At 40.9% G+C, this 23,350-nt stretch overlaps 2 protein-coding genes across 2 annotated transcripts; one reads left to right on the top strand and one right to left on the bottom strand.

Moving 5' to 3' along the window:
- Positions 1-3: 3 nt before the first annotated feature.
- SDHA (succinate dehydrogenase complex flavoprotein subunit A) lies at positions 4-13,999 on the bottom strand. Its single transcript, XM_035317450.1, has 15 exons — positions 13,837-13,999; positions 11,088-11,174; positions 10,707-10,868; positions 10,156-10,299; positions 9,850-10,014; positions 8,499-8,647; positions 7,718-7,842; positions 6,289-6,457; positions 5,564-5,759; positions 4,752-4,923; positions 3,318-3,436; positions 2,831-2,942; positions 1,897-2,027; positions 1,284-1,397; positions 4-968 (listed from the first exon to the last, which is right to left on the bottom strand). Exons 1-15 carry the CDS (start codon positions 13,900-13,902, stop codon positions 882-884), a joined length of 1,998 nt encoding a protein of 665 aa, XP_035173341.1. The 5' UTR covers positions 13,903-13,999; the 3' UTR covers positions 4-881.
- A 421-nt stretch (positions 14,000-14,420) lies between these two features.
- CCDC127 (coiled-coil domain containing 127) lies at positions 14,421-16,207 on the top strand. The gene is made up of 2 exons (XM_035317474.1): positions 14,421-14,591; positions 14,765-16,207. Exons 1-2 carry the CDS (start codon positions 14,471-14,473, stop codon positions 15,436-15,438), a joined length of 795 nt encoding a protein of 264 aa, XP_035173365.1. The 5' UTR covers positions 14,421-14,470; the 3' UTR covers positions 15,439-16,207.
- The last annotated feature ends 7,143 nt before the right edge of the window (positions 16,208-23,350 follow it).

Raw genomic sequence — 23,350 nt, forward strand, 5'->3', positions numbered from 1 at the left:
GTATTTTTTTTCCAGCAGCAGCAAGGGAATAAAACATTCAGCAAGTGCAGAAACACACAAACAAAAACGTGGAAGTGCTTAATGCTCATTTGTGGAACTGTACTTCAGTCCTGCCAAAAGGGCAGTGCTTGTGCCTTTACATCTTCATACTAAAGCAAAAGTTCAAGTCAGAGAAGCCTCAACATTTAAATGAGCTTTTGGCAGAAGTGAGCCTTAGTTCCTCTGAAAGAAAAGATGGTCTAGGAAATACCCACAGAACACCACAAAATCGGCTTCACAAATTCCACAGATAGCAAAGATAGCTATAAAGATTATAATCTACTCACGGTATAATTTTGAGAAAATAAATTCCACTTGTTATCTGCTGGAGTAGAAGCATATTGTTTCCTTCCATAAAGCAATAGCATTATTTCTATTTTTACAATTTTAGCTTTAGAAAAAAAAAGTTATAGTTACTATAGCACCATCTTTTCTTTCATGTTACTTACAATCAGCAATTTTAATGCTTAATTTTAAAACCCTGTATCATAAAATTCAGCATCTCAGTCTTGTCTAGAACTACTGCAATGCATTTCTTATTCTTAAAATAAAGAAATAACTATACATTCAAAATAAAGACATTATATACATAACATATGGATACTGTGATGAGATTTTAATCACTTCAGACGCATTTGGTGTTTTCCCTTTCAGTTTCAGAAGGTGGGTGAAAGAACAGAAGCTGTCCTGCATTCCACACCGAGGAGCAGAACATAATCTGGAGAAGCTTCTAGACAACATTTTTCATTAACTGATAGTTACAATAGTATTTTGATTCGCCTGTGCTATGCTTATGTACACTAACCCTCTCTGGGAGAGGACTGCAAGTTGGATGTAAGGAACTAGTATGAGCGAATAGCAGGGGGAACAGTTGAGCAATCTTCTTCATTCAAAGTTTTGTCAATTACAGGTCTGTATTTCAAGGAAACCTAAAACAAAAAAGAATGGAAAAAATTAAGACAAAACTTCTATCTAAACATGCTAGCTACAGGAATGACTGAATAACATGAATAACGGAATGACTTGATTGATGTTAAGCTGTTTTCCCATTATTCATTTCATTCTGTAGTAAATGACAAATTGGCAAACTACAAGAAACATTTACGTTCCCCCAATTTACCACCAGATGAATTTATTAAAATAGTTTTTATCAGAAGTGGTACTGAATGGAATGAATGGTACTGGAAGTCTACTCCCTTGAAAAGGATATTAACAGCTGTCCTCAAGCATCAGACTCCACTCACCTTCCCAGACTTGACATCCACATACGAAAGGGTGTGCTTTCTCCAGTGCTCTTCAAATGGCCTGCGCTGTTGGCCTTGGAGCGGCTTGGAATAGTCAAACTCATCTATCCGTACCTAGGGAGAAAATTATGTTAACATAGACCAGAAATTGGCATCTGTAAATCACTTTATAACCACATTATTAGTTGCATTCCAATTACAACTGTAATACGTCTCATAAGAGCCAGCAATCTTTACCTTAACACTGACCACATCAAAGTGCCAAGTCCTTGTTGAACTTCAGCATTTAAGATAACATTTCTTGCACAGAATGGTTATTCTGCTTTAATAAGGTCATGAATGTATAAACAGGTTTTATTATGCTCCTGCTTTGACCTCTCTAATAATTCCAATGCATTCATGGAACTACTCTTCTCTCAAGAAGATTACCCATTGTTGCATGCACTGGCCATTTTATATATAATAAATAAATAGAGCAGGGCAGATGAGACTACCAATACTACATTAGCCTTAACTCAGTATTCTGAAGACTTCCAAGAAATTAAGATGTTTACATAATTCATCCAGGACACATAACAAGCAATGCTATGCCCAGGTCACAGAAAATGCATACCTTATAGTCCTCTCTGGCATGAGCACCCCGGGACTCCTTGCGAGCCTCAGCACCATAAATGGTTTGGAGAGCACAAAGCATCAGGTTTTGCAGTTCCAGGGTCTCCACCAAGTCAGTGTTCCACACAATACCTAGTCAAATATTAAAATACTAAGGAAGGTGTTCTACAAACAAATTATTTCTTAATTTACTTCTATCTTAGTGCTGATCCTTAAACTGGGGGGGGGAAACCTGCTAGTTATACAAGGTTCTCCTTTGTTAAGCATCTCCAGTGCAGACCCCAAGTTCCTTACAGGAATGTACTTTCATTTTAATTCCTACATTCTAAGCTATCGCAACATTTCTTTTATCGATGCTTGGTGAGAGGTATCCACGAAAGCCAGTTTAATTTCAGTGTTCGAATAAACGTCTAAGAGCATGTAGTAGATGGAGAGAAACGCACAACTGGAGTGGAGAAAGGGTACATCATCAGTTGCACTTAATTAACCAAGTCCTCCTAAGATACACTGCAAGACAGGATCTGTATGCAGAGCTATCTGCTCAGCTGAAGAAATAAAGCTGTGTTCACCCTAAAAACAGTGTTTTACCACCTTTTGACAACTGACTAGCCTTTTCAGAAGATATTTACAAAGTTCCTCTTAGCATTTGAGCAACTTCACATCACATTCCGAGACAACAGTAGCACTTACAGAGTTAATTCTGATTTCAGTGTCTACTTCTTTAAAAGAGCATACAACTAGAAAATGTCTAATAAGAACAAATACTTTGCTGATTACCATGTTTAGGAATTCAGGCTCTATTAAATATTTCTAAAGATTCAAAATGTCCAAGTTAAAAAAAAAAAAAAGGAAAAAACAGAAGGTCTAAGAAAAAAAAAAAAACACTTTTCCCAAGAAGTACTCTGATCAAGGTATATTATTTGCTATCCAATTACCTCTGTCAAATGTCTTTAGGTGCGCCAGATCACTATAAATTTGGCTAAGTTTTTCACAGCCTTCTTGTAGTACAGAGCCAGTACGAAATACAGCTGCATGGCTTTGCATTGTCTGCAAGACAGTAGAAAGAAATCAGTTTCAAATGCTTTATGTGCATAACATCCCACATAACTTCATTAGCTTCAGCAGAGCTGTTCTCACTTCAGACAGGCCTGCAGCACGATGAACAAGAAATAACATTCTCCTGTTCACCCCAAACAGAGGAAAACCCATTCTATTATGCAGTGTGTAACAAGGTAACCATGAAGGGAAGAAGCAAAGTGCTGAAACTGAGACAGAGCCTCTATTGCACATATACAATCTTCTCACAAGTTCTTTTTATTTCTGCAAAGCAAATCCTCAATAGCGTGCTTAGCAAAGCAAGCAATCCACCTCTTTTGCTCACAGCTTCTCCCCCCTTATTGCTGAGGACTTCACCAAGCTTACCTTCTGCATGTTAAGTCGCACTTCTGAAGTTCTTATGGTTCCATTAGCAAATCTTAATTTGTCAAGATTAGCAACTGATTCTTCACCAGCATCTGGTTTAATGGAAGGAACTGGCTCTCCTGTCAAGGAAAAATTCAGTAAGCTTAGCAGGTGACTTTTTCTGGCAGATTCACAAAGAAGTAACTACTGTGACTCAGATTTGAGTAAAACAATTATTTCTTTGTCTGAGATACAGGTTTACTGTTACTTTCCTGAACCCCCAACCAGAAGTATCCATAATACTTAAAAATAAAATTATCAGTGAAATATATAAATCACATTTTTTCCTGTGATAGTTGGCAGGGAATCTAGCTAGTACCTCTGGCTAAATTCTGCTGTTAATTCCTTAAAAACTGCATTTTGATACAAATTATTCTGAACTATGGAATAAGTCTCACTGCTTGTGGCTCCTAACCACTTTCTCTTCCACTTCCCTTGTCTCCTCATTCTCCCACCTTCTCTTGGTCCCATTAAGAGCCCTGTATCTTTTCACCAATAGAGGAATCCAGCTGTTGTTGGGTAACAAACATGGCTAAACTAACCAGCCACACAGCACCTCAAAAGCACACTTCATTTCTCACATAGCCTTACATTCAGACTAGTTAAAAACCCTCCCACAACTTCAAACTCAGAGGAACCACAGAAAGTGTGGTCTGAGCACAAATGTTTGCAGTAACTGAGAGCAAAAAGCACTGGTAGACCTAAACCAATTTCATAACAAACAACTACTTCATACCCTGTTTTTTTTTTTCAGTCCAAGTCTGTACAAACAGTCTTACTCATTTGGACACCAAGATATGAGAAAACAAGTAACTACTGGAATTCAGTTGTTCTTGCAATATAACTGCCTCTTATGAGTGTTGGTGGTGTTTTGTTTGTTTTAAGACCAGATTGTTTTAAAACTAACATATAACAGTGATAATCCATTTATGGTGGATGAGATGTTACAACTTTTTATATTTATTTCTTCTATTACTTGCATATGCAGTTCACCTTATAAATCAACAAGGTGGCAACAAATTGTACCATATGAAAGAATTAAGTATAAAACAAACTACACTGATGTAGAAGATGTAGTGCAGGATGCAGAGAAACCTACATATTCAATATTTTGTTTTGCTAGTTTGTGAAAAATATCAACTGTTTTTGCCAACAGCAAAACTGAGTACTGGTTTTAAGTCAATCAGCTTACAAAGCAAATCTTAATGACAAGCAGTTGCACAGTTAGGAGCTGCATATAAAAAGTATAAACACCAATTCCTGCACTTTCTAACAAATAATAGTCTACACCTAGCGTTCTTACTTTGAAGTAGGTAGCAACAACTCTGTGTTGTGCAGAAATAAAAACATAAAGGTAAATGTCTGCATAAGAGTGAGATAAACTGTGAGACTTACCAGGCTTGCACGTTTCTGCAATAGTAAGGGCACAAGCACGGCCGAAAACCACCAAATCCAGAAGGGAGTTTGCTCCAAGTCTATTTGCACCATGGACAGATGCAGATGCTGCTTCCCCACAGGCATAAAGGCCAGGTACCACTTTATCCTCACCATTCACATGTGTTATCACCTAATATTTCAGATAGTTGATTAATATTCATTTCTTAATCAGTTTTTAAGAATGCAAGCCTCCTTATTTTTCAAATGCCACGTGCAAGTAAGGATGAAACAACAATATGAAGATTTCCCCAACCCTAAAACTAAAAATATCTGTTTTACAGGGTAAGTAATAAATACAGCTAGTGTTAAAACCTAAGATTTCTTTAGTCATACTTAAGAAACAGACCATATATTACTTCACAATTATGCAGCAAGTCAGACAAGCATAGGAAGCAAATCTGATCTGCATGCATTGCCAAGGGAAAATACGCATTAAAAAATAGGTAGAATAATTCTACTTAAAAATAAGTAGAATACACTGAACCAGAAAAAAAATCAATTGACAGCATCAAATTGGCATATAACTCGTATGAGTTGAAGGAGTCTGTTTTAATGTAAGGATTACATGAGGCACAGTGAATTAAACATTGTAACAGAGTATTAGCTTGATCCCTGTTCAACTGTATCATATCCTCCAACTGATGGCCAGAATTGTTGATCGTACTAACACTTATTTAGATAATGTTATTCAGCACCCTTACATTTATTTTTGGATAATCGTTTCCTATTACTAGATGAAAAAACTACTAAAAATGATCTGCATTACTTACCTGTCCTTTGTAGTTAGTAGGAATACCTCCCATATTATAATGCACGGTGGGCAGAACAGGAATAGGCTCTTTAGTGACATCGACACCAGCAAATATCATAGCTGTTTCTGAAATTCCTGGGAGACGAGTTGCCAGCTGCTGTGGTGGTAAATGGTGCAGCTGCAAATACACATGATCTTTTTCAGGGCCACAGCCCCTATCAAAATAAAAAAACAGGAGCATCAACAGTGGATCACACAAGAGAATTTTTTGCAAAAGTCAGTAATTTTTCTAAGTTACTATGTTTCATTTGTGATTACCTTTCCAATAATTAAAATTTAAAATTCATCTCTGACAAAAATAGTAACATATTTGAAAAGACTATTGAACATGGCAGAATTTAAGTGCATTCTTCTCCTCCCAGCTTTCCTTTTACAATAATCCACGGTATTTAAGGCTTTAAACAACCGTATCTCCACAGAAAGATGTAAAACCTTCTGATAATCGAGCAACTGTCTCTAGACACAAGGAATTCAAACAGGAAACCCATAACATCTTCTGTTTCCCTCTAGCGGACATTAGGAAGCAACAAGCTAAATTTCTGTCCGGAATGCAGTGTTCAGCTAACAGTTATTAAAGCTCTATCTCATTAATTATTCAGTGTTTAACAAATGAACTATTGTATTGCATATAATCTAATACAATTAAGCATTCATTCTGCAGCTTCATTAGAGTATTTAACTAACCTTCCTTCCCGTATCTCTATGGTCATAGAACGAGACACGACATCCCTGGAAGCCAGATCTTTAGCAACAGGTGCGTATCTCTCCATGAATCTTTCACCTTGACTGTTAATTAGAATACCTCCCTCTCCACGACACCCTTCTGTTATAAGGCAGCCAGCCCCATAGATACCTGCAAAGAAGGAAAACAACCATCACTTGAAATGTTCTCAAGCCAAATTCCTAGCCAACACAGCCAGGATTACGGAAGCTAAGTCTAGTTTAAAATACTGCAAATAAGTCACATGGCTAAATTTAATTCTACCCTGATATTAGAAATGAGTGCTGTTACTCCTTTTAAGCATTCCTTCTGGAAGGTGAGCAAGTTCATCTGGAACACCCATGGTATCTAAAACATTACAACGAGAAGAGAACTGCACCCACCAATACGCAAGGAGAATTTTACAAAGATTTTGTAGACCTTCAGCAATTACTTTGTTCAAGATTTCAAAGTAAACCAGAAGTTGATTATCTCAAGGTCAGTCTGCTCACTTCTGCTGCCTCTTCTCCTGTGCTAAGGCAGTGCAGGATGGCTTCAAACTGTGTGGAATGTAAAAGCTTACTGAGTACGGCCTTCCTTCTCCAAAGAAAAAGACTATCCATTAGTCTTCAGCATTGGTCATCATAGAAAATAAGAATCCTGACAAAACCCATGCACTTGGTAATTCCGTAACCTTTAACATAATTACCAGACAATTAAACATCTTTGACTAGAGAAAACTTAGTTGTGTCAAATGAACATTGCATCTCTTTATGATTACTTTTACAATGTTATATTTGTTAAACAGTTCAAAAGTTCACCATTTATCACAAATTAAAACTTAGCATCTATTTAGCTACAAACAAAAAAAAATTAGTCTGTGACCATGCTATCCACAGATTAGATAAAGATCTCATGCTATAAAACACATTTTAATATGTCTAAAATATATACCTTTACTTCAACTACTTGACTTCAGCTACTCAATTTTCACAAAAGATTCTAGTATGTAACTTCCTACCCTTTCAATCTATCCTACTGCTCCTGTACTTAATACCAAATAGCAGATGTATCCTTTTATATTTTAAAACACAAGAGAAAACAAGTTTCAGAGGTGAAGGAGTTGCAACTAGGAATTTGTAAAATCTTTTAGTATTATAAATTTAAAGGTGTTGCTTTTAAGTGGTATTATATCAGCTTAGACCTTTCTCATAATAGGTGTACTCACAGATTTATATTCTGCAGCAGCTGCAGGCAAGTCTGAACATCTACCAGAAGCATCTAATAAAGTAACGAGGTGTTGCACAAAAATGCAAACTGACGAGCTCATTCTAAACCCACAAAAAAATCTTCTCATCATATTAAAAACAATGTTGCAAGTGTTATTTCGTACTCTGTAATCATATTCCATACCTGTAGGGTGAAACTGTACAAACTCCAAGTCCTGGCAGGGGAGGCCAGCTCGCGTGACCATAGCAGTGCCATCGCCTGTACTAGTATGTGCAGACGTGCAACTGAAGTAAGTGCGGCCATACCCTCTAAAGAACAAAGAGTTAACAAAATTAGCAAGACAAAGCAAAAAAAAAAAAAAAAAAAAAGCCATAAAACCATCCAAACATATACTCAACTACACTGCTCGCGCAACAGTGGAACTAGGAAAAAGTGTTAACGAGCAAAACACCTGACTTTTGCTAAGTCCTGTAACAAGTTCAACCAAACCCAAAACAAATTGGTATTGTCCCGTTACACTTCGTTGAAAAATGGCTAGTGACAGAAGGTCCAAGAAAACAACAACTTCAGTGGAGAATAGTTAGAATCTTGAAAAGGTGATTCCTACAGGAAACTCAAAATACTATAGATACATACACACCTTGATAGCACTGCAACAATGTCCACTTTAAATAGCATGCTTTAAAAATCTAAGACACTGTGGACCACACATAATGCTCTTACACATTTCAACTCTATGTCATTGTTCTAGAATTTGAAGCTAGACCTCATACTGAATTTATACTTGGACACAAAGGTAATAGATTTTTTTTTTTTTTTTTTTTCTTCTCTCCCCATAAGAAATGACTGAATTTCAAGTCAACATGTCACCTCCACAGTGGAGTCGGACACTTGTACAAGACACCCAGCCCTCCAACTAGCAGCAGTCTCAACTTTCCATCTTTTATCATGAACATTACATTACCCAGTGGCAATGACAGTGTTCTTTGCTCTAAAACGATGTATAGAACCATCTTCTATGCAAAGGGCAATAACACCACGACACTCTCCATTTTCCATGAGCAGGTCCAAGGCAAAATATTCAACAAAGTAGCTGGTATCATATCTTAGAGACTGGAGGAAAAAAAAAATAATGATAAAAAAACCCAAACTTAAGTAACTGCTCTTCAAAACCTTCTATGCATATAGGCTGCGTAAGGATGAAAAAAACAAACACACACACACAACCTTCCACCGATTCTCAAGGAAGCCGGTTTCCCTAGAAATCTCTATAAACATTTACTAACGAATTTAATCTAGCTCAAAGAGATCCACAGTTACCAAACCGCTTAATTCTGAGAAGGCATAGCTAAACAGCAAGAGGCATTCTTTCACTCTATGTTTGGCAACACTTTAGTCAGCCGCGGAGCTTGACACATGTATAAGCACGTATCACTAGGTCTGCCTCAGAGAAGCAGAATCCATCTCCAGAAGCCAAGCATATAAACAGAACCAGCAGGCGTCATCAAGCCAAATGTATTCTTTCATGCCCTCGAGGATCAGATTTGTGTCTGGCAGCACTGATCATTTATTTCTATTGCAGCAACAAGTCTAGTATTAACCTGAAGGACAGTACTTAGCTAACTACTAAGTAAATGAAAGGCATCAGCTATTAGGTACCTAATTTTAGGTTTTAAGTAGCTTACGGAAATTTAAAAAGAACCAAGTCTTTTGTAGCTTTGTAGAATTGATAGGACCAGATGCTGAAACTAGTTATTTACTTGCCATAGAGAACGCTCAGAAGGGCTGTGGAGCCCTTTACACATTTATAGCTCATTCCTCCATGCTCCCTGATTTCAGATGAGTGACAAAAAGTGCTGTCTGGTACCTTTTATCAGAGTTCCCCAGAGCCACAATGTCAACTTCTTTGGAGGGTGGAAAAAAGAAAAAAAAAAAAGATATTTGGGAAAGCTTAGATAAATGTTGTCTGGGTCTAGATAACAGATGCAGAAGCTGTAACAATAAAAACTACTTCAAACCACAAAGCTAACAGTGTATGCTATTTAATATCCACTGCCTTCAGGACAACCATTATAAGCACAATGTTCATGACCTTTCAGTATATTCCAATTTCCATAAACTCTTGACAAAAAAGTAAGCATCACCTAGGTGGCATCCTTCCACAGTGCCTCAAAAAGAAAGGAAATCCAGAACTGGCATCACTCGTTCTCTCAGATTGCTCATTGATATGTATGCAAGTCATTTTGTTTCTTTCTTCCAACGTCAGAAGATACCATTGGAAATAAAAAGACAAGTTGTACTTGACAGTTTCTTACCCTGCCATACAGAGTATGTAACAGCGAGTGTCCTGTCCTGTCTGCAACACAACAGCATCTGTGAGCCTGTCCTCCTTTTCCAAACTGAAGACTCTGTCCACCAAATGCACGCTGGTAAATTTTTCCTTCTTCTGTTCTACTGAATGGCATCCCATAATTCTCCAGCTGTTGAACCCAAATACAGGCATCAGGAAGTTGTGCATAATAAGCAGGGAGTTACTTTACCATGTTCCTAGTAAGAAGATCTCTCTGGGAGCTACCCTGTTGTGAATGAAATGAGTTGCAATCAGTGCCAGTGACTCTCACCTCTATCACCGCGGCTGGGGCTTGCTCCGTCATGTAGTGTATGGCATCCTGGTCACCCAGCCAGTCGGAGCCTTTCACTGTGTCGTAGAAATGCCATCTCCAGTTATCATCCTCCATATTTCCCAGAGCTGCATTGATCCCTCCCTGAAAATGAAAATACGTTTTCCTAGAATTTTATCAGTCAAGTACAGCTTCAGTAGGTTTTCGTAGTTTGTATTAGAATTTCATAGCATTTATGCCCCTACAAACAAGTGATACAGTAAAGTCAGATATAACACAGTTGTGAAAAATCCATGCAATTTATCAGTTTCACAATAGCCCTTGCCTTACTACTTTTTGTATAACACAATGGCATGCAAAGTTACACAAAATGCAACGAAAAAGAATCAAATAGAAGCTACACATATACATTTAGTTGAAACAATTCTGGAGGGCTACATAATATTTACAGTGGAAGAGGGGCCTTAGCACATCATGTCCATGTGCATATCCAGATCAGCTCTTACAGAGCCTATTTTTTTTTTACATATTTGTTCTACCTCATTTCTCACCTGTGCAGCAACAGTATGAGATCTGGTGGGAAACAGCTTCGTAACACACGCTGTATTAAATCCAGCCTCTGACAAACCAAATGCAGCCCGCAGGCCTGCTCCTCCTGCACCCACAACAACCGCATCAAACTCATGGTCCACTACTGGATATTGTGTAGAAATCTAGGAAAAAAAAATCAGTTTGTTATGGTCACAGCTATTCAAACTAAGCCAACCTGATGTAGACACAAGCAGTGTATTTCAGCAACTCCATCTCGTTACTTAATTGTACACAACACTCCACTACAGCCAAGCACCAGACACAACACAGAAATCCGTCCCGGGCAGCATCTCTCTGAAGCACTGACCTGTTAGTTAAGATCCACAAAAGTATAAACGTACCGAATCAGAAACCTTAGTGGAAGCATGTTTCTTTCCATAGACCGTGAAGTGAAAGTTGCGTGCAAGAGTCTGGCACGCCGCTGGCCACTGTGGAAAAAAATCAAGACAACTGTTGTAGGTCAAATGCTTCCCCAAGAAAGATTTTCAGCGTTATCAACTACTCCACCTTTATAAGAACCATTTACTTGCCACTGATTCACAAATATAGCCTCAACCTATTTTAGAATTACATGTTACATGTTTGGGCTTTTCTTCACTCATAACTAGGAAAAACAACAGTTCTGACGGGATGAGAGACAAAAGCTGCAAGTAACAGAATGTCACAGCCTAACCATTCACTTCACTCTAACCAACCAGTCTCCCAGACCTCTCTGAGGCTGCACTGGCAGAAGTTAGTTAGCAGTTCATACCCTGTATTATTCCACTCTTCTTATGTAAGCAAAGATGAAGACGGCTTTATGAGAACCACAGGCATTACTGTAAAATATGTCTCGTAGGTCAAAAAATGCTCAGAATTTTATTACAGGTACTTAAGAATAGTGAAAAAAAACGTGGTGGGAAAGGCTGTTCCATATCATCGTTTCAAAAGCCAGATATAATTTTCTTGCTTTCATTCTCTATTAATTAGTAGGCAATTTAAAACAATTTATTCACTTCTGATTGAAGCACAGGGGCACAGTTTTCCCTTTCTGTAGGGTTATTCTGTCTCCCCTGGCATGTTCAAAAACAAAATAAATTCAGAAAAGACAACGCTCGCACCTACCCACTATCCAGTCTTGGCTTTGATAGGTTAAAACAAACAGAGTTTTAATCTCTGCAGTATAAATCAGCAATTTCTTGGAACTTAGTATTCCTTCTCTACACCATTCAGAAAAATGCATCTAATTGAGCATGTTTGATTAATTAGAACAGCAAGACAGTCATAGCAGTGACCTGCACATCACTTCTCTATTTGAAATAGCACTCTGTTGCATTTTGGGATTGTATTTGCCTTTTCCAGCAACTGTTACAGCTACTGTTTAATCACCCTACAACATGCTAACAAGCCGAGCTTCTCTGGAACTTCCCAATAACCATCTCTTCCCGCCCCCGGAAGTGAACGACATTACCCTCTCCTTGATCTAGTTTTACCATCTCTTGTAGTTTCTTCAAATTATCTTCTTGCACAACAGTGAATCTGATGTGTCATCATACTTGTTAACACACTTCTGTGTGTTGTTTTTTTTTTTTGCCTTTATTTTAAACAGCCAAGAGATTTACGTAAGATCTTTACATAAGATCAGTATTAAAGCCATTCCTAAGGAATTTGGCTAGCACCCCTTCTCAGCAGTGATTCCCCTCCCTTCTCCCTTGCTCTGTTATCACACTTCGGGGCAATTCCACGTCCATCTTCCCATATTAAGTCACCTTCATTAACACTGCACGAACAAAGTCGGATTAAGCAATTTGCTGGCAGCCAGATGAAACAGAAGTGCCAGATGTAGTTTACCTGCAAGACAACTCACCCAACAATCTCACATCAAGCTAAAATAGGGCATCCTCCACATAAAGTGCTTCCAAAGGCCTGAGATCAGCTGAGGTTTAGACTAGCAGAACTCCAACTGACATGCTGGGCTACACCGCACACTTCAGATTTGGCAGCCACGCGTTCTCTAGAATACACTGCTGCTGCTGCTGGTTTCCGAAATGTCCCGATAGCAGTGCAGCTCTTGTTACTGCAATAAGTTATTTCTTGTGGGTGAACAACATATTTGGTTACCGCACACAGCAAAGAAAATCTTTGCTGTGTGTAAAGACAGCACGCAAACAACAGGTTTGCACATGCTTAGTGTCACTTAGAGAAAGTATAAACAGTGGTTATGCCCTAAAGCATAAAAAGAAGTTGACCTGTTTTTTTCCAGAGTAAACAAAGCAAACAGCCTGCTACAATGTCCAGTGAGAGCTTTGCCACAATGCTTTGCACTTAATTTCCTTTTCTGAAGGAAATGCCTGTTTTCTGAAGTTGCTATACCACACTTCCATGGTCCTGTTGGTTAAGTTATGAAAGATATTCTTCATCATAGGATTATAGATACATTAAAAAAAAAAAAAGAGAAAAAAAAAACACACAATTCTAGTAGACTCCTTTCTATATATCAGCTTCTGCTAAAGAGAAGCTTTCAGAACTGTTATTCCCATCCACGTGCACTTTTCTGTTAAATCTACACACAAAGATTTCTGCCGTAAGTCCTGCTCAAAACGATTATGAAAACAACTCCACAGAGCAGAAGGAGATTTTGCTCTAAGCGTGGCTACTGACTGCACTCCTCCTGAATTGTTATGCTACTGCGGGCCTTATAAGATGAAAGGCCCATTCAGGGCCACTTTACTGCCATCTAAAAAAAATAAAGGCATTTTCCCAGGCTTTCTGTCCAAAACAGGGACAGCTACAGCTGTGCTTACAGCACTCTTTTCTACGTTTCTCTTCAGGGAGAGCACCCTGTAGCCGGACTGCGATCTTTGCTCGGCCCTGCCCTCCCTCTGCCCCACCGGCTCCCGGCCACCGCAGACACCTCGGGACAGCCCCGGGAGCCGCTCACGAGGCGCCCCCCGTGCCCAACGCCCGGCCGGCTCTCGGCCAGGCGCCCGGGGTCGCCGCCGAGCGGCCCCACGGCAAAGACGGCCCCGACCCCGGGGCTGACCCGCCAAGGTCACGGTGCCGCCTGCGGGGAGGGGTCAGGGTCAGGGCCCGGTCAGGGCCCGGACTCACCGCCCGCGCCGCCGGCCGCAGCCACCGCCTCGCACAACCCCGCGCCGCCACCACCGCCGCCGCCATTTCGCAGGGAGCCGCGGGAGAGATCAAGCAGCGCGCATGCGCGGGGCCGCCGCTAACGGCGCCGTTATCCGGTGAGGCCCCGGAGGGATAAACCAAGTAAGTGAGGAAGGGGGGGGGTGCCCGTGGCTACACGCGTGAGGAGTCACCCCAAACCTTTCTCCACGCACACACAACGAGAGCGGGCAGAGACGCGGCCCGGCTCCCGGCAGCGCTCAGCGCTGGAGCGAGTAACTTCGCTGCTCCCCCTTTGGCGTCCCCCCCGTGCTTCTAATGGAACAGCCGAGAGGGGAGGGGCCGACAGCTCAGGGGTAGCAGCGGCTTCCCCGGGCGCTGCGCCGGCCCGAAGGCTTCCGAAGACACCCGAAGGGGTCCGAAGGCAGCCGAAGGGTCCCGAGGGTACCCTGAGGGCACTCCGAAGGTGCCCGAAGAGGCCCGAAGTGGCCCCGAGGGCACCCGAAGTGGCCCGAGGGCGCTGAGGCGTCCGTTTGGCGCTGCCGAGCTCCCCGCCTCAGGGCCCGGCCCCGCCTGCCCCGGCGGGCCCGGTGCGGGCAGCCAGCAGGGCGCCCCCATGAACAACCTGAACGAGCCCCCCGGCTGGAACATCCTGCCCAACCGCAGGGAGCCTGGCGAGGAGGGCGGCCGGTGGAACTACGCCCTGCTGGTGCCCATGCTGGGCCTGGCGGCCTTCCGTAAGTAGCGCCAAGTGCAGGCACCTGGCCGCCGTGAGGCCTCCCAGGGGGTCTGAACTGGCTGAAAGCAGGGAGGAAAAACCACTTTTACCACTAAGTTACTTCTATCGGGGGCAAAATTAATTATCCATACCCATTCTGCGGATTTCTCTAACCCCATTTATATATTTCAGGTTGGATCTGGACCAGAGAATGTCAGAAAGAAATAGAAAAGGAAAAAAATGAGTATTACAAAAAGCATTCGTCTCTACAGAAAGACCTAGAAGCCAAATACCGGGATACAATCACAGAAAGCCGTCGCGCGGTTGCTCACCTGGAGCTGGAGCTTGAAAAGGAGCGCAACAGGACCCTGAGCTACCGTGAAGCCCTCGTGTCCCAGAGCCGCAAGCTAGTAGAAGAGAGGAAAATCCTAGAACAGGAGCAGGAGAAGTTGGAGAGGGAGAAACAAGTTCTTCTGCACTCGGGAGCAGCGGGTAACTTGTACCAAAGTTGCCTGGCCAAGGAAGAAGAATGGCAAAAGAGAGCCAATGTTTTGCTAAAAGAATTTGAAGATGGACTTAAAGAAAGACAGGAGATCTACTGCAGTCTTGTGGTACCCAGAAGCCAGAGACTAGAAATAGAGAAAAATTTGCTAGTTAAAGCGGCAACTGATCCTGTTGCTATGGCTCTACATATGGAAAGTGGCTTAAAAGATATTTTCAAACATGATAACTACTGTGGCAATATGCTGAACAGAAGCAGAAGTCAAAATGGAAGACTTATGTGGTTGTATTTGAGATATTGGGAACTAGCTATTGAACTACAGAAGTTCAAGAGGGTGGAAAAAGCAATGTTAGGAAAACGATAGGGAGAGCAATGGTGTTTCATGTGTTCTGCTGTGAAGAGTAGGGACAATCACAGTTGTAGTCTGAAGCTGTTACGTTTTCTTTCTGTGTTTCCATTTCTACTCTTCACTGTATTTGTATTTGCATGGGACGTGCAGTGTTGGTGCCTTTCCTTTTACAAACAGCAGATGCTCCAGCGAGCTATGCATGCTCTAAAACTCTGTGTGTTTGTATTGCAGACTGCAGTGTGCTCCAGAGATTTGCAAGCTTCCATAGGGATCAGAAGGAGCTAAACAGAAGTCACTTTAGAGTAATTTACCAAGTTGAAGGCTGTACTCTATCAACAGAAAAGTGAGATTTGTGGCCCCTATGTGGGCAGCACACTGTGCTCTTTATGCATGTGTTGCGTGCTGCCTCAACGCTGCCTTTTTTAAGCAACACTGATTTTGAGACAGATCTTTGGAAGAGACTATGATTAAGATGCTTGTCGCATAAATCTTATGCATATATACATACATTTATAGAAATACATATGTGTGTATGCATATGTATCTGTGTGTATGTATATATATCAAAAATGTATGTATTAGTACTCTGAGAGGGGAATAGTGTGATCACACTTGAGGTTAATCGGTCTTGCATTGTCTTCCAGGCTTAAGATACAAATAGGACTTTATGGACAAAACATCCAAACGATGCTAATTAAAATAATATTTAAACAAACAGATTGAGGAGAGCCTCACTGGAGTTAGGGAGACATGTTTGAATACTAAAATTATATATAAACTTGAAGTTGTATCCTCACATACAGTAGAAACGTTGACAATGCTTATGTTTTTCTCTCAGTTAAGGTTTCAGTGATAACCTAACAGTGTGCCTCTATTATGCACATCACCGTGCTGCTGCCTCTGCATTCCAGTGCACTTAGGGTACATGTTCAGCTTCCAGGAACCTCCGTAGTCACTACACCTGGCTCTGTTGCTTGTTCAGGCTCTAACTGTTGTGCTCAGAAGGGTGGCAGCCACCCTTCTTCCCTGATTGCCTCTGTTCTCCTAGACCTAAAGTACGCTTTTCCACAACTCTGAAATTTTGAGCCTACAGTTCACCCCTTCGCATACCCATGACCATGGAAATCCTACAGGTATACAAGTTCTGTAAAGACTTAAGGAGAGCTTTTTCCTTTAATTGCCACAATAAACATATCTAGAAATAAAAAAATAAATACCCCAGTGGGTTTCCATGCGTGAAATCCCTTAAATCTTTGGCTCCTCATAGAGCATAGGAACCACCTTCCGTTTCAAAAGTGCCATGTGTTTTGGAGTGGAACTCTTTTTTCATTCTCCTTTCTAATCCAGCCTTAGACCCCAAAGGGACAATCGTTACCCTTTTGTTTATAATGTCAGTCTTTGTTACTTGACTTCAATTAGTGTTGGTAGGTCATCAGTTCTTTAGTTTGCATTTCTTCAGTGTCTGAGGGTTACATGTTTGCTCTAGGCTGTCAGCTGTCACATGGCCCAGAAACAATCCAGCTTGGTGGATGCCCATCCAGGTTTAACAGAAATCTAGCAGATGTGGAGCTTTTTCTTATTGCCTCGGTTTCATTTCAGTCAGGACACAGAATACAACTCTTGAAGTAGCGTATGGAACCTAATGCAGTTCCTCAGCAAAAGTATCTGACATTAAACAAAATTCTTGAACATGTTTGTTTCCCAAATACTCAGTTTTCTGTCTGTTCTTTTGCTCACCTTGTTGATGCCAATTGTGTTGTTGCATTGATTTATTAGCCTCTTATGGACTGGTTTTTATTTTCAAATAAAGTTCAAGTGGACAAACATGAAGGGGAAAAAAAGAGATACTACAGCAGACACCAGAAAGGCCAAAGGTTATCCAGATGCCAAGTTTATTCAGGTTCAGCCATGAGAATGTGATTGAGTTAGTGCTGGTGTAACAACCTTAGTCAAGCTGCTGTAGCTGGCCATATCCACGTGCCCTAATTGCCCAGTAGAACAAACAGTTTAGAACAACTTCACTCGTGTACCGTTCCTTCAGGATGTGGAAAGTGTCTGCCCGCCCAGCTGTAGTGCGTTTCATATGTACGTGCAAGCAGTTACAGCAATGCAACGGAACAACTGTAGAGAGTGAATCAATGCCAATAAATTCAAGACTCATGCCTCAACTTTGTGCATCTTCACTCATTTTTAATACTAAATGAAGAAACATTTTGTGCTTTTTTCAGTTTTTCATAGTTTATGTCCCTGACATCAAATATTTAAAGAAAACCTAATCAGGAAGTGCAATTCGTTTCAGTATAAATAAATGGATGGAAGCATCGCGTGTTTGATTGTATGTGGTTGGATGCAAAGGAATAAATACAATATTCACTCACTTCTTTAGAAGTGCCAGCTATTTGCACATCTGATTGTTGAACAAGTGTTCATGGACACTTTGCAGATCAGTGTATTAAGATCAAAGAGTTTTTCTGAGGAGGATTTTTGAAAGCATGAAACTGGTTTAGAAGCACCAGTCCTATTAATTTCTACCAAAAAAAAACATGTTTCTTAGTGTGGTACATATTTTTGAAATAGTCCCCTTTTGTACGTTGTCATATTGAAAGTTTTATTGCGAGCTTGATCTTGCCTGACAGCTGTTGTTCTGGATTACTGATTTGTTTGAAAATGTCTGTGTGTATGTAGAGTGAAGGAATAATTTGTTTTCAAAATATTTAATGAAGAGTTTTGTTGGTTGGTGGGTTTTGGTTTTTTTGTTTGTTTGTTTGTTTGTTTGTTTCTTGTTTTGTTACTAAAATGCAAACTCACCTATTAACAAAAATAATAAAAACCCTTACATCTCTCTGCACTGTTTTGTTACTTGGGCAAGGTGGGTGGGAGGAATGGAATTTTATGCCAACTTCCTAAATACATTTCACATTTGTAAGATTGTATAAATTGCCCGGTTTTTAAATTGGTGTATAAAAAGTTTTGGTTTGAGTGCTGAGCAGAGAATATGCTGGATTATTTTTCTCTGTCTCAAGAAAGATCAGCATCATTAAATAGAATAGTGCACTGGCATTAATTAAGATGAGTGGTTAAAGATAATCATCCCACTGAAACACTGGGGTATTTCCTTCAGTTCTGTATGTAGGGCATGCTACCTTCCTCCAGAATCCTTCACATGCCTCGTTTTGCCTGTCAGCTCCTTTTTGTTTCTCTATACAGATGTCCAAAAGTTCCTGCTGTCTGTGAAGAGCAACAACCATGCTACTCCAGGACTGTTCAGGGCCTGGGATTCCCTGTTCCCCTTCAAGAAAACCACAGTCTCTTTGTATTTGATTACAATCCTTTGCATTTACCTACCCTCATCCTTGTGAAATACTAGGAATGAAAAGAGGAGAAATATCAAACGGAGAAATAAAAGCTGGAATTAGATCGGTTAATAATCGCCTCATTAAAATTACTGCTCTTGTTCAAATCTTGAGTTTTTGGGTTCTTTTTAATGCATATATCGTTTAGGTGGTTCTCACATTTGTGGGTCACAGCCTCTTAAGTAATATTCTGCTTGGAAGAAGTATCCCTGAAACTGAGGTCTGCAGGCTCTTTATGGAAGAGAAAATTGTCATTCAATAAACAATACACAATTGTCATTCACAGCTCTGAAGACTTCCACAGTGCTGAGGCTCACGTAGCTGGTGAACACTGTGAAGGGTGCGAGGGCTGGGCCTTAGCATTCGAAGGAAGGGCTGCTAAAGAACGGTCACCCCTCCCGGCTTGTAGATGTGATAGTCTGCTGCACTAATGGTGGAGATGTACAGGTCAGCAGGGAGGCAAGCTTTATTGCAGAGGGACAAGAGCAGGCATAGCTATAGCCCTACTCACAAGGTACCACAGTCCGAGAAATTACTATGGAAGGAGTTGTGCAAAGGGACTAATTACAGACAGATTAGGGATAGGCACCAGAAAAGGGAAAAAGACAAAGCGCTGCTGGTGAAGTAGCCCTGAAAGTGCTAGCTGCTTGATGGGAACAGCCACAAATGTGAAAGTAAATGCTACCTACGGAGTCCAAGGAAGAGACTATTTCTTCACTTTTCTCTTTACAATTGCTCCTGCAGGTTTGCATTTCTTGGGCACCTCACTTCCAAGCTTGATTTGCGCAGTGCAAACAGAATGCTCAGTGGATCGGTTTCATGTTATTGAATGCTACTCCCCCTCGTGGCTAATCGCTTTTCTTGCCAGCAGCCTAAGCAGCACCGTTCTGTTTTTGTAAGTCACTGGATCATAAGAAGAAAGACAAAAAGTAACGTGTTTTTCAGCGACGAAGAAAGAATTAACTTATCTGCAGCAAAGTGGGCCTTGTGGTAGACCTCTATGCAAAGACAGCATGCAGGACTGGGACGTAGTTCAGCAACATATCAGCATCTCATTATATACCACAGCACTGGAAAAGGAAACAGTAGCAATCTTAATTCAAGAACACTGTTCGGTGCATAATGAACATAGCAAGCAACAACCTCCAACCATCAAACGTGTTTTGTTGCTTGCCAGAGGAGAGATGCCCTGATGCCCAGTGTCAACAAGAAGCGCAAAGCAAAGAAGGATGATGATGCTGGAACTGACTTTACTCTAGTGAAATGTTTATATACAAAGCTGAAGCCCCTGTCACACAAACTACAAGTCTATACAAAATAAATATTGTGCCTGTTTGTAGAAGAGAGAAAGGAGAAAAGTGCCACATGGAAAAAAGTGACAGGTCTGTTCTGTATGAACTGTAACAGGCGATGTTCATAGCTTGTTCCATTTAATTCTTCCGTGGCTATTGTGTTACTTCCACAATGAACATGGCAATTCTTAGGCATGTCAGATCACTGAAGGAAACTCCCTGGCACCACAGAAGCATTCCTGAATGGCACTGGTGATGGCAGCCTGGCAGCACACACACAGGGAACAAATCATGCCAGCTGAGGAGCTGTGCCTTTTGGCTATTTATTGGGTAGAGTTAGAGAACAACAGAGCATAAAACCTAGACCAAGTTAAAGATCTGCAGAATATTTCTTGATATGGTAGAATCTATAACCACTCGCTGTTGAATATTAGCCCTAAAATTAAATGACTGAAACCTTTTGCCTGTGTATCTGCTGTACTGATGGGATCATTAGAGTTCCTTAGGCTGGGGATTTTAAGTATCCTCCTGAACGTGGGGCTCAGTGCCTCTTCTTTGTGTAGCTGTTCAAGGTTTTTGCCCATTGGTAACTCACAAAATGGTTTCTTGTTTTCTATGTGTATCTTAAGAGAAGTTCCAAGCAGACTATCAGAGAGAGCATTTTGTTTGAACAATGTTCATCTTCGCTTTCATTACATCTTCCCTGCTTCACTCTTCCACATAAGAATCCTGTGCTTTAGGCACTCTGCTGGACAGCTACCACTCTCTTTACATTTCCATCTCTTCCTGTCTGAGGCTCACCACACAACCTTTGCTTTGCACAATCCTCTTCTTCACCACCCTCAATATCTGAGTCAGGCTGCTGTTTGCCTCAGGTGGTAGCAGCAGGAGGAGCAGATACTAAACCACTGTGTCTTGGCTTTCCTTTCAGATGCTTGCCACCACAGGATTACCTAGATCTCAAGAGAAGCACTTTTCAGATGATGTTTCTCCACCTTGAGGGCTGCTCTGCAAGAGGGGAATGATGTTGCTGTGAAAGGAAGACAGCAAATATGACATGAGCATGTTCAAAGGAGGTGAGACAGCGTCAGTGCGGTCCTGGGAGAAATTTTGCTGCTGATAGTCTCTTTCCTGAAAGCCATCAGTGACATTTTCCAGAGACTTCTCAACTGTTTATGAATGAAGGCATTTTGAAAGAGGGAACTAAAAACAAATTACTTACATCAGATAGTCTACGGAGTAGGTCTGGAGCTCCAAAGCGCCAGAAATTCTCGGTAAAAACAGCTGCAAAAATGTTACCATATAGAAAGGTTAAATTAACATCTCTTTCTTAGCTTTATTCTTCAAAAATGTTGTATTCTTAGCAGAAATTTAAAATAAATCCATCTGAAGAAAACAAATATAATGGGGGAATTAAATAGAAGCATTTTACAGTTCTCTAGTTGCAATCTTTGGCTCAATGAGAATGCTAGTGATGTCTGAAAATGCAATAGCTAACGTTATATGCATTTTACGTAACAGGAAATAGTTGAGGACTTCTGAAAGTAATGAAAATAATCTACTGCTGCAAAGATGTTAGGAGGTGGTAAGTGAGAAATCTACACGTCTTGACTGTTTCTAACACAGTCCTCCCAGTAACACGATTTGAATCTTTAACATGTATCCCAGAGAGGTTGTTGAGTCTTCATCTATGGAAGTTTTCAAGACCTGACTGAATAAAGCACTCAGCAGCCTGGCCTGATCTCATAACTGATCCTGATTGGAGAAGGAGGTTGTGCTAAACACCTCCTCCTATCTCTTCCAACCTGAATAGTTCTTGTTAAACTCTTAACCATGACCAGCTCTGTCTCAGTGTAAGAAAAAGATATTATCTACAATTTTTTTTATTTTTTATTTTTTTTTCAGAAAATGTGCATAGTATCCCAAATGATGCTACATATTTGTTATGCAGGGGTGAGAGAGGGAGTACCAGCTAGACAGGGTAGAGTAAAATGAATGAAAGGATGTAGTGCTGTCACCTCAGCTGGTGGCTGGAAATCATTTCACCCAGGTGCACTGGCAAACTGGTCAATGTGGGAATGTGGAAGAGGCCAACTTGTTTATTCTGCTGTAAAAAAAAAAAAAGCAGAATAACAAAACCACATACGGTTATGTGCTTGTCATACTAGCAGACTGGTTCTTCACCTCTTTACAGGCACGTGCAAACCTTTATATGCTTTCCATGAGCAGTATAGATACATGTGACCAAGGGTTAAATGACCAAAACTATACAAGAGTAATTGTGATTACTTTATATGTTGCTTTGAGAAGTACAAGCTGCCTGAAAAAAGTTTAATTAACTCTGGTGAGATATTGCTACACAATCACTAGAGTAAGAGATATCATGCCAGTATTTGCTACGGTAATTAAAAGGATCAGAAAATGAAGTGAATTCTAATAGCATGGGATATTGTAAAGCACGATTAGAGGACAAACTTGGTGTTCACGATTAATTGCCTTTAGGTGAAAAGTTCTGTAAACATCAGTCTCAAAATATTTGCAGTTATAGACTCGTCCTATGTCATACCAGGGATACTAGGACTGCAAACAAATAAGCATACTGTATTTCACTGTATTTTACTGTATTGCATGAAACTATGTCTAGATGCAAACCTCTTAGATTGCTTCTGCTCTCTGTGGCTTTGAAGTAAAGGAATGTGCTTGGTTATCTAATGGTTTTGGTTTTTTGGGGGGTTGGTTGGTTGTTTTTTTTTGTTTGTTTGTTTTTGTTTTTGTTTTTGTTTTGTTTTGTTTTGTTTTGTTTGAAAGAAAATACCTGTTCTGTCCTCCTTGTCCTTCCCTTCACAGTACCCAGACAGCAGAGGTTCCCCTGGCTGGAGGGGTGCTTGGCTGGAGGGCAGAGGTGCCCTGGCTGGAAGGCAGAAGGCAGGTGCTTCAGCCAGACACTTCAGCCAGTCATTTCAATTCATTCACAGAAAAGACAACCATGTCCTTCTCTCTGTGGGATGCTTTCCTGCAGGTTTAGAGAGCTGTGCTGGCCCAGGAGTGCCGAGAAAACCGAGCAAGGTCAGAAGCAGGAGAAGCTGCTGGGTGGCTGACCTGGGAGAGGGTGTCAGACCCCAGCGGGACCCCAGGGGGCAGGGCGAGGAGGATTTTCCTCCCTCTTTTCCATGGCAGCCAAAAGCACCTGTGTCACTCAAGCCAGGCCTGCTTAAAAAATCCCTCCACCTCAACCAGAAGTGCTTTCACCTCACGTTTGCACTGGCCCATGTCAGGCCACCA

The sequence above is a fragment of the Oxyura jamaicensis genome, chromosome 2 (genome assembly GCF_011077185.1).
Source record: "Oxyura jamaicensis isolate SHBP4307 breed ruddy duck chromosome 2, BPBGC_Ojam_1.0, whole genome shotgun sequence".
In the NCBI taxonomy this organism is placed as follows: domain Eukaryota; kingdom Metazoa; phylum Chordata; class Aves; order Anseriformes; family Anatidae; genus Oxyura; species Oxyura jamaicensis.

Coding starts and splice junctions, on each gene's coding strand:
- SDHA (XM_035317450.1), bottom strand. CDS start 13,902: ATGGCGGCGGCGGTGGTGGCGGCGCGGGGTTGTGCGAGGCGGTGGCTG. Junction 8,648..9,849: donor TACATACTCTGTATGGCAGG/GTAAGAAACTGT, acceptor TTTTTCCTCCAG/TCTCTAAGATATGATACCAG. Junction 6,458..7,717: donor TGTACAGTTTCACCCTACAG/GTATGGAATATG, acceptor CCTTCTTTGCAG/GTATCTATGGGGCTGGCTGC.
- CCDC127 (XM_035317474.1), top strand. CDS start 14,471: ATGAACAACCTGAACGAGCCCCCCGGCTGGAACATCCTGCCCAACCGC. Junction 14,592..14,764: donor GCTGGGCCTGGCGGCCTTCC/GTAAGTAGCGCC, acceptor TATATATTTCAG/GTTGGATCTGGACCAGAGAA.